Source organism: Arachis ipaensis, chromosome B03 (assembly GCF_000816755.2).
Source record: "Arachis ipaensis cultivar K30076 chromosome B03, Araip1.1, whole genome shotgun sequence".
In the NCBI taxonomy this organism is placed as follows: Eukaryota; Viridiplantae; Streptophyta; class Magnoliopsida; order Fabales; family Fabaceae; genus Arachis; species Arachis ipaensis.
In genome coordinates this window covers 30,233,097-30,244,843 of record NC_029787.2, presented here as the reverse complement: position 1 = coordinate 30,244,843, position 11,747 = coordinate 30,233,097, and the positions used below count along the sequence as shown (strand labels likewise).

At 33.3% G+C, this 11,747-nt stretch overlaps 1 protein-coding gene across 1 annotated transcript; it reads right to left on the bottom strand.

Moving 5' to 3' along the window:
• On the bottom strand, positions 511–8,171 carry LOC107630047 (glycerophosphodiester phosphodiesterase GDPDL3). The gene is made up of 10 exons (XM_016333067.2): positions 7,676–8,171; positions 6,904–7,033; positions 5,930–6,223; positions 5,683–5,795; positions 5,097–5,595; positions 3,982–4,020; positions 3,588–3,872; positions 3,150–3,292; positions 2,003–2,486; positions 511–1,097 (listed from the first exon to the last, which is right to left on the bottom strand). Exons 2-10 carry the CDS (start codon positions 7,022–7,024, stop codon positions 802–804), a joined length of 2,274 nt encoding a protein of 757 aa, XP_016188553.1. The 5' UTR covers positions 7,025–7,033; positions 7,676–8,171; the 3' UTR covers positions 511–801.

Sequence of the window (11,747 nt, the reverse complement as noted above, 5' to 3'; positions counted from 1 at the left end):
AGATTAAAAAAAATTTTATTAATTTTTTTTTATCAAATTAATAGCAAAACAAGCACTAAAAATATGATAAAAAACGCCTTTCTTTTGTTTTGTTGTCCAAGCATGGACAAAAACTACAACATTGTATTCATTTTAATTGATGGAATGAATATTGTCTACTTTTGGAGGAAAAAAATGAAGGTTTAATAATCTTTAAAAGTCTAAAACAACCAGCTTTTTGAATTAATATTTGGTGTTGAGTTATACCTGCTAATGTTGAGTTAAACCTATTTAATTTCTCACGTCCATAATCCATAATACTAACCTCTCTTTTAATAAGTCATATTGTCATAATATGGTATCTTTTACCCATTAAACATTCGAAGAAACATAGTTATAAAGGAATATAATGAAAGAAATGATCTATTCATATGCTTTTGGATAACTTTCATTCATCATGATATCAAGCTTTATATAATTATTAAATTAAATATACCTTATATAAGTTATAACCAAAGATACAAAACAACATAATGCAAAATGAATTCTTAGATATGTACCATTCAGGATTTTGTATTCATAGATACCACGAAGCTATTTGGGGAGTAGGAATGAAGAATGAACATAAAATAACTTTTACAACATATAGGAAAATGAATTTGTATGTGCCAAAGAAAAAAAAAATCTGGATTCATGCAGTCTGAAGCAAAAGCTTCACGCCACCTAATCGAAGAAGAGACGAGGAAAATGTTGAACTGTTTTGTTTCATTTTTTTCTTTTATGGTTCACTTTTCTTTGGACGATAGAACGGAGATGATGCACTCAAATCAAAAGAAGGGAAGCTAGTAGCACGGGGAAACTAAACAAGGCGGCGCAGATGGTGACCCTGGACTGTGCATTCCCCTGACCTCCTGTCTTGGTTCCGGCAGGAGCCGGAGATGGGGATATTTTGGAAACTGCGGGAAGTGGTGGCTCTATCACTTCAGAGACTGTTAAAGGTGGAAGCGGTGCAGGAGCCGGTGGTGCTGCGCCGGGCGGAATGGCTTGAAAAAGAGCACCTGGTTGAGCAGGTGCCATGTAAGGAGGTGTCTTGTTACCCAAATTTAAGCACTTGTTCCCTGCAGGAGAATGGAGAGTAGCTATATTGGTGAACTGAACCAGTAAGAATGCGACTACCGACCACAAGATATGTAAATACTTTTCATGAAAAATGTTAAATATGAATACCGCAATATCTATTAAGTATAAAAGATGTATTCAAATATGATACTGAATACCTATATATACAATTCTAGAAACATTTTAGTAATTATTCTAGAGACTAAACCCCCAAAGTGGAGATTCACTCCTTGCACTGATTTGGTCCTTGAGATTCCAATTGAACTATTACCGTCCCTAGATAGATTTCCGGGCACCATAGTGGTCCCTCGATTCCTTTCCGGCAGCGACCGGAAACGGAGTGATGAACTCCAATGCCATGCGGGACACGGGCGAAACAACAACGTTTACTTTTCGTGTCCAACTAAAGCAGAAATGACATCGTTTTGGTATATGATGGCATCTAAAACGGTTTGCACAAGGCTTTGATTGTACAAACACTTCTTCCTTTTTGCCTTAATTGGGGGACAAAAGCAAACCTCGTTTCACCTGTGTCTTGCGTGGCATTGGAGTACCAACTCATCACTCTATTTGCTGAGTCACTGCAGACTACTATGGCGCTCGAGGATCAATCTCGACGATAATAGCACAATTGAAACCTTAGGGACTAAATTGGTGCAAGGCGTGAATATCAGAAACTACTATGGGGATTTAGTCTATTATTAATATGACATTGTCTCAAATAATAGATAGAACAAAGAATTTTATCTTTTGGTGTAAAGTTAGACACAAAATAAGAAAAACCCAAGGCAACAATATTTGATAGATATAAGAATACATGATCAAAATTGAAGTATTTGTGCATAATATTTAGCAATCAGAGGTGAAATGCAGCCATGTTATAAAAGAATTCGCTATCACTTACTTCTGTATCTATTTGCAGTTTTTGGGAAGTCTGTGATGACACCATCAATTTCTGCTCCTGTAACATATGAGTTGATCTCCTCAGTTGCATCTGAGAAGAAATCCCATGCCTGAGAAGGAAACTCATTGCTGAATGTTTCCACGAAAACCGAGAGGTTAGAAGATTTTAGTTTTGACACAGTCTTTGTAGTGCCTGTCAAGAAGAGAACATCCTGAGAAAATACAGAATCCTTGTTGATAACCACAGAACTTGCAAAGCGTTTTATATCCGCAATGGCGGCATTATCTGCATTGCTGATAGTCTCATCAACCTCATAGACAAGCTCATAATTGGTCTTCTCCTTGAACTTCAGTAGTACAGAGCTACTAGTGGATCGAATCATAACTTTCTGTGGTCCCGGTTTATCATAACCTGCTTTGCTCAAAGCATTCATGACTGAATCAATAACACCTAGCCCCTGCTTCTTTGCCAGATATGCTGCATTCTGATGAGAGGAAAGAAACTAAAATGTTAATTGATAGGGGAAAATGAAAGGAAAGAAACCAAAAATAATTTTTTTTTGATTGAAAATTTGCAGGAATATGATTTTGGGCAGTAAGCATACGCAATCTCTTTTTTTCAAACTTTCAATAGAGGAATTTCCCAAAAAATATACAGGGAGGAATTGATTAACAATGCAAGACTTGGCACACCTGCACTTACACTTTCTCAATATTTTTTTATCATTGATCCAACTATTGAGTTATCTATCATGAATTCATGATCATCATTTGAGCCAATTTTTTTTATTGAGAAAAAAAAAACTAGATATCAAGAAAAATGGAATTAAATAGTACTGACTTGTTATACATTTAAAACAATTGTTACCTTGATTTTGAAAGTGAATCGAACAATTTAGTATTAATGTTAGATTGTGTGAAATTGATCATAACATATTAATAATGTAAAGGTGTAATAATTGTATTATCTCACTATATATAATACACACGACACATCTCAAATGGACTATTAGATAGTAACTTAAGTCAACCCAAACCATTTCACATTTTCACACAAAAACTTACCCTTATTTTTATCAAGATAATATGTTCAAATTACAGCTAATAAATGAATCCTATACAGGAATTGCGAGCATTGAATAACACACCTCAACAATGATCATGACACCTGACAGAGAAGTCCGGTTTTTTGCCAAGGATAGGAAATCCGATAATGTTACAAATTCCCCAGCATTCCTATTCTTTGGATTTCTTTTCAATGAATAATTGGTATAGGGGTTCAATATTGAGGCTGCAAGGGAAAAAGAGAAAGCAAAAAACTTTGCATTTATTTCATTTCTTCAGGAATTAAAAAATAAAGGACAAAAACTACAGGCAACAATTTACAAGACAGCAGAAGATACAAGAGGAATAAAGTTGTCATGATAATGATTAGTGAAATGTTGATTATCCAATAAAGAGAGGTTGTAAGCCACAAAACACTTATGCTTGGACAAGACAGGATTACAATAATGCATATAAGGAGATAACGAAAAATGATAGACCATACAACTAACTGAAAATTATAAAAGCTTCCGTTGACTTACGGGTCAGGCTTTTTATGTTATCCCAAGTCAAGCTGAATGTAAATATGCCATTGCCAGACTTAATCTCTGGGATAGTTGTGGCAAGTGTGCTGAAGGTTGACTGAGCAGCATTCGTAGTCTCTATAAGATCAATGGAACTCAAGCAAAATGGTACTCCATCTTTAGACAATTGAACTGGACAGTCGAGAATATCCACACCATCTGATATGGCTTTTGTATAAGCTAAGTCGGTACAAGCAGGATAATCTCCACTTGCTCCATATTTTGATATAACCAAAGTGTTAACTGAAACACGAGTAACACCAGAACAGCATTATACAATGAAACAATAAGGAAATTACTAACGAACGGTCACAGTACATGTTCCAAAAATCAGAACAGGGCAGTGCTGTACCTTTTTTTGTGGCATTGGTTCCAAGGTGTGCAAAGCAATCTGCAAGTGTAGCATTGGAGACAAACGAATTCTTTAGTTAGAACTTAGTAGTAGAGGGAAATAAATGTATACACGCAGTCATTTTCATAGGTTTAAGGATGTAAAGGCCACAACAAAAAACTGAGTGCAAACTTTTGTTTAGAAAATGTGATGAGATCTACAATTATAGTAACTTAACAGTAGACAATTATATTATTTATCAGGATCACAGACCTACCTAGAGAAGGAAGCATATTCTAAACTGTAGTTTAAGATGTGAAATCAATAATGCCTTGAGCTGATAGGTCACTCACTAAAAGATTTTTAAGTAACTATATGTATGCTATAGGTTATTATCTAACAGATCTCAGTAACTTTATGTGCATGCTAACATCAACAGTAGGACATGAATCCCCCAAGGCCAAAATAAGAATAAATGAGACCTGTGCGGCGTTGCCCTTTCTTTCATCAAGGATTGATTACAACTACCTTAGTGGCACTGGAACCCTCATCAAAGGTGCAAGAATCCCATATTCTCATTATATGTAAAGTAAACTTGCTAACAGAAACGCTAAGTTTGGGAAAGATTTTTTTTTTCTAAAGATAGGAAGACTCGAACCCGCGACCTCTAGGTGAGTATGGGGAGACTATGTCATTTGAGCTATAACTTGTTGGCAAGTTTGAGAAAGATTAATCACCAAATTCCAGGATCATGCATCGTTTGGTATGTAAATTCACACTATAACCGTTAGAAATCAGGATAGAATCATATCATATCTATCAAATATGATCTCCAAGGATTAGCATTTTATATTGTTATAAATAGATGTGAGTATTCCTCTCATGTAAGACACGTCATATAAGAGTAACATGTTCTTTCTTTCATTTTGCTGAATACTTAACTCTCTTATTTTCCTAATTAATCATGGAATTCAACAATAACTGGCTTTAAAAAAATCAAAATGGATTCGCGAGACCGGATAATGGAGAAATAAATTGTTAGAGACAGAGCTCTTAATGGAATTAAAAGTTTACAAAAGAAAGAGGTTCGAGGATATTTCTTGGTGGTTCCTATCATAAATAAATAAATAACTTACCAACAGCTTCAGATGGTGTTATGGGGAAGTCAGATAGCACACCATCAACAGAAAAGTCACCATTGTCGATGAATTGGAGGTACTCAGCAAGAGGATCATAACTGTAATTATAGCTAATTAGATTGTCATTTGCAAAATCAGATGCAAAAACTTCCAGCCCTGCTTTATGCGCATCTGAGACCAATGAGGTATGAGGCTGCAGATAAAGGCCTGAATCTACGGGCCATATGTATCCCTTGGGAACAAGAATTCCAGAAGCAAATGTCTTGATAAATGTAAGATTCTTTAAGAGTGAACCATAAGTTTGATTAGTTGATGGTTCTACAACATCCTGTCCCATGAACCTGAATACCAACTTCGTTACTTTCGGGAGCCGTGATGTTATACTTCTCAAAAAGCCAACCTCCGGTGACGAGATATAACTGATAACTACCCTTTTAGAAGCTGCAAGTACAAAGCTTCTCATACTCAACTTGTGTTGCGAAAAGAATGCATCATGCTGAAAAATAACAGAGAAAACAACACTTAGATCAAGGGGAAAAGAAAAAGGCAACCTGTGATAGAATTGAATATTTCTTCCAATTACCTGAATATTCATCCATATGCTTGGTTGTGGTTTTGATAAAGCAGCTATATCGTCAACAGTTAGAATTGGCAAGCCATAATACAGATTAGTTCGAGAATATATTGCCTGAACCACTGCCAAGTAACAAGAGATTGTCAGCAACAATATAAAGAAAAACTTTAAACACTATACAGACTGAAAGTGCAGCAAGATCAGCATAAGAGAACACATACAACAAAAATGCTGCATTGGTAAGTTTTTAACTTACCAGAGACATTGGCTAGCTGATCTGATGTATAATCCACGGAAAAGTAGCCAGTGGAGCGGACACCATTTACTGAGTAAGTAGTACTCTTGTTTGGGTAAAAGTTTGCAATGTCAGTATCATTATCAATCTTGACATCTGCAAGGCAAAGGCCGAATCCATCTTTTGTTAATTGCACATCACACCACAGTAGGACATCAGATACACTGGTTGATAATGCAACCTGGTAGGCAGGGCTTGTGGAATCAGGAAATAGCCCTGAAAAACCACCTCGCGCTACGACCAACGGACGATTTCCTGCAAAAAGAAAATCACAATAAGTAATTATGAATAATTTCAATACACCAAGCATCATAGAAAGCAACATCTGCATTCAAGGTTACCAAACTCTCAACTATATGTAGGAATTCCCAAATTTAGACTCTCAAATGGACTTTGATTACCATGAGATCATTTAGGTAAATGGAAAAATATTAACATGAGTGGCTCAAAGGAGAATATTTATTTTTTCTTTTCAAAAAAGAAATAAAACAACGGATAAACTTAGAGGTTATGTGAAGAACTTCACTATTACTCACTCTGTGATCAGAACATGCAAACATTCCAATTAACTGTTACATTACTTTAACCCACAACTATTTCATAAAAAATGCTAAATCTTGTATTGAATGGATATTAAGATGATAATCATATTAGGAAGATGATTCAGATATACAAGGCAAAATTAAACTTTTGTTATTTTTTCCTTCAGATATGGTTTTCGGGGGATCCTAGTCAACGAGACATCAAATCAAAGTGTCATACTCATTTTCAACTTCCCTTCAAACTAAGTAATTAACATTAGCATCACTATTAAGTAGCTTCACCAACTTTGTTTCCACGCAAAAACCAAAGAACAAATAAAGTATAGAGAGTGTAGAACAGAAGAAATAAAAACACAGATCGTTAGTAAGTTAAAAGAAGGAAGTTAGACAAACCAGTGAGTGTGTTCCAAGCGGGTGTGGTGGATCTCTGAGCTAAAACCACAGCTACAAGAAGCGACTGAACAACAAGAAGTTGGAGAAGCAACGGTTGCTGCATAGAACTTGAGCTCCACATTCCGGCAATCTATGCAGATTAAGAGAGAGAGAGAGAGAGAGAGAGAGAGAGAGAGTAATGAATGAGCTCTTATAATCATTTATTATGTACATCACATTTTTATGTAGAACATTAGGATATTTTTCTTTTCCAGAATCTAATTCTCTGTTTTTCCATTTATTCTAACATTAAAGTTTGAAGCTTTTTTAGAGGAAAATGTTTTTCATTTAACTATAGGATTTTTAACAATGTTTTCCTACTTTATTACAAGGGAAAGTGATTAATGCAATTATTAGAAATGAGAATAGTTAAATTTGTTTCACTTTGTATACTATAAAGATTGATAAAAATTTGATATATAATTTTTTTTTCTAAAATACTTTTTGTCACATATAAAAATAAAAACTTTATCTATATACAAATAAAATTACACAAACATAATACAAATATCATTCCACTTTAAGAAAAATAGAACAGTTTCCATTCTTTTTGCTCTAATATTAACAAATCAAAACTAAAAAAAAGTGATCAAGAAGACAAGAATTCACGAATAAAAGTAAAAAACTTACAAGAGAGTAACTCAAGATTCAAGTCCAATCTTCCATAGAAAGGAAATAAGAAAAAAAAAACTAACTTCTCTTAGACTTTAAAACACCTATACAAGAACAATACCTGCTAGTACTAAGATGGTAAGACGTGAGCGAACCAAGCAAAGAGGCCGATGGCCAGTGGTGATTTCGTGAGAAACTAATAGAACGGAGCAACGGTGATTTCGTGAAAAACTAATAGAACGGAGCAGCAGGGTAGCGACAATCAGAACAAAGCAGATCTGGAGCCCAGAACAGCAAACACAATAAAACGGTGAGGCTGAGACAGCAGCAAGGCGAACCTTGCTAGCAACAATGGGAGGGACCAGAGAGAGCAGAATGTGATGAGTCTGTGAGTGAGACTATGACGGAGAAATGTTATGTTTGGAGTTAAGGCAATAAGCGTTCCAATTCCACTATCACAAAATCTTCGACTGTGATTCTGATTGAACCGGACAGGTAAGTGGAAACGGTAACGGACAGTTCCTACAAAAGCAAGGAGAGATGATGAAGGACGCTATTTACTTTAAGATGCAAGAAATTTTATTAGGTAGTAGTGAGGCCAAGCTGGCTTGAGCTTTCATTTTTTTAAAAATAAATAAATCTACGTCAAAGGAACAAAAACCCAGCTGGCTTGAGCTATAAGCCGCGGTTTTGACTGATGTCGACCACGTTCTGTGTGGGTCCAGGCCGCACGTAGAAACAGAGTTAGAGAGAAGACAACGTGGGATGGTGACTTTGCAAAACCTGAAAAATGAGATTCGCTTCGTTCTTTTAAGGGTGTGAATACGATTCGATAAGAAGAGTAAAAAATTGACTATTAATATTATTATTGTGTTTGATTGATGATGATGGTAGTGCTGAATGCTAATTGTTGATAATTTTTTTAGGTTTTTATTTTAAAAAAATAGAGAAAAACATCAATTTCCAAAATATGTATGTTAATAGAAACAATTAGCGCTTGTGAGATAGCTAGTTTATTTGGATTTTTCTTAAATGAGTATAAATCACAGCTGGATAATAACTATATATTAACTATTAGAATAATTTCCTATATCAATTCTCAATTTTGTTTGTTTGACACTTAGATTCTTGTAAATTTTAAAAAATAAATTTATCTTTAATATTTATTTTTATTAATAGCTACAAATATTGTCCAACTGTATAAGTTAAAAGTTAAGACGAGTGTAGATGAGTGTCGTGTCGAAAACGCGGACACGGCAATTCAGCAAAGTGTCCGTGTTTCATAAATGCAATTATATCCTTTTTTTTATATACTACATTACTTAATTAGATATACTAATAGGCCAATTCTATGGTGTCTTTTGTTTGGTGCCTAACTTTTGCCTAAATTACTTTTTATAGTAACTTTAAAATATTTAAAATTTTTTAACTTTTATACTTTTAAATTTAAAATTAATTATTTTACTTATTTTAGTAATTAGGCAATACTTTTTAGACACCGTAGCAAATACCATACTAATAAAACTAGACATGTATTCATAGTTACGTCACAAAATGCATAATACAATATTCGACTTTACAAATATTAATAGTGTGATAAGTAACAATATGTTGCATTATAACATAAGACCATCTTATTTAGTTTAACTTATTTAACCTAAATACCAAGATACAAAAGATCCAAAAGAAAATAGAAATTATAACCTTGATAAACGAAAGAAAATAATATGCAAGTCTTCTGAACTTCTTGAACCTGCTACAAATATCCTCCAAAACTCTAAGATATTTCCCTTAATTGTAGTCATTGAACTCACATAGAGATGATTCGTAAAAGCGAAAAAGAAACCATAGGGGTGAGAACAAGTCTAAGTAGGAAAGAAAAGGAATTAACATATGTGTGAGACCTAATTCGTCATATCCTAGAAAAGGTTCTAGTGCTGGTTTCAAATGCACAAGCAGTTCACACAACAAGTAAGAAGCATACTAGATTGAAATTTCTTTACACAAAGACTCAAGTCTCTATTATCTTATCTTAGTCTCAAATATCAAATCTGAAGTCTCATAGTCTCAATTCTGAGGTTTCATTTTAAATATTAATCTCGCTATGCACGTAATAATTCTTGATGACTTAGACATGACTCTCAATACTTGGTACCCTTATATAAATCATTCCTCAAGCAGCTCAGGGGCTAAACACTCTTATTTTGATTCTCATTCATGTGGATCACAGAAAAAGGCTTTTTTACTGAAATGCGCATGAAAAAATCTTTAATTCCTAATATACGCACGGTTTGATTTTCCTCCTCAAATACGCACGGCCATTTTGCTTGGGTCAGCCACGAAATGATTCTAGGCAGCAAATCAAGCATGGTGAACACGAAATGGTGCATTAGGTCTGACACGGGCTATATCTTCTGTAGTGAAATTCATATATGAAGCATACGAAATGGACCAACTCAATGCAGGCACACACGAAATGGGCCATTTTGCTTATGACAGGCACGAATTGGTGTGTCTCTCTTGTACTTTCCTTTGTGAGTTGTTGTGTTCATGGTTGCTTTTTTGGGTCTTCTTGGTTATAACTTTTTTCATTTATTAAATTAATTATGTATTACTCTTATTTTTTTCTCTATAAAATTGCATGAAAAAATGACTCATAATTAACCATGCCAAAAATTTTTCCATTTTTATGATAATTATAAGAGAAATGGTTATAACTTTTTTTAACAATTTGTGATAGTATGAAAGATGTTTATTTATATTAGATTAAGGCACTCAAAGAAAGATTAAAAGTAAATGGGGTATATATTTTTTTGCATTCACATGATTTACATACAAAAATTAAGAATGAAGCGATTTTTAAGGTAAAAAAAAAAAGTATACTTTAAAAGGGATGAAGAAAAAAAAAAATAGTCTTAACTTGTATGATTTAGTATTCACTACGTACTCTGTGATATACTGTACTGTATTCTGACTTGCAATTCGGACTCAACTTTTAACAAACATAAATAGAAAATTCATTATATGCATACATTATAAATAAAAAATTTAATTTATTATTAAATAATAATTTATTAAATAATAATTTATTATTAAATAATAAATTAAATAATATTATTAAAATGGTTGTTGACAAACTTTAAATGGTTTTTACTACTACCGTGCCTCTAATTTGTGTCTGTTGTCCCTGATTTGGTCTGTTCATTTCGCTGCTGACAAACTTGAAATGATTTTTTCATTTCGTGCCTGCCTTAAGTGAAATGATCCTCCCATTTCGTGGCCACCATATCAGGAATGGTGTGGAAACCCATTTCGTGCTTGCCATGCTAGAAATGACACGGCGCATTTTGAGAAATGATTTCACATATGCGCATTTTGGAAATTAAAGAATTTTCCATGCGTATTTCAGTAAAAAAGCCCACAGAAAAATCTTATATAATTAGGATTTATGTTTTATCTGTATTGCATCGACAGATATTTTTTACATATTAATCATGGTCTAGGTTTCTTCAACTCTAGATCTTATAGAGTTTACCTTCATCCGCCAAAAAAAACTTAATAAAGTCAGAATGATTGGTTTTAAAAAAAAAAAAATTTAGGGACGAAAAGTTGTATTATCTTTTTTTTTTTTAATTCTACCAGGATTAATTTTGATAATAGGATAAGCTACCAAAAATACACTCAGAATAATTTTGTTGTTGACAAAAATGCATCCGAATTTTATTATCGATAAAAATGTCCTCAAATAATTTAAAAATGAGATAAAAATATCCAACATTAAATATGTATTTCTCAAAAAATGTTTTAAAGATTGAATTTTGATGCAATTTTTACAAACACAATTCGACAGTAAGATATTTTTATTCTTAAAATTTGGTGATTTTCGCTGATTTTATATTTTTTTGTGATTTTTTAAATGTATTATTGGTTGTGGACAAAAAATACCAAAAAATATATACTTAACGAAAAATCACCAAATTTTAGGAATAAAAATATCTTATTTTTCTAATTATGTTTGCAAAAGGACTGCATCAAAATTTAATCTCCAAAATATTTTTTGATAACACATATTTAATGTGGAGAATTTTTATCGCATTTTTAAATTATTTGAGGATATTTTTGTCGATAATAAAATTTTAGTGTATTTTTGTCGGCGACAAAATTATTCGGGTGCAAGCAGTTCAAAATGTTAG

Excerpts from the sequence above, each read along its gene's own strand:
- LOC107630047 (XM_016333067.2), bottom strand. The coding sequence starts at position 7,024 with ATGTGGAGCTCAAGTTCTATGCAGCAACCGTTGCTTCTCCAACTTCTT. Across the intron at positions 5,796-5,929 it reads TCAGCTAGCCAATGTCTCTG|TGGTTCAGGCAATATATTCT; the intron begins GTAAGTTAAAAA and ends GTTACTTGGCAG. Across the intron at positions 4,021-5,096 it reads AACACCATCTGAAGCTGTTG|ATTGCTTTGCACACCTTGGA; the intron begins GTAAGTTATTTA and ends CTACACTTGCAG.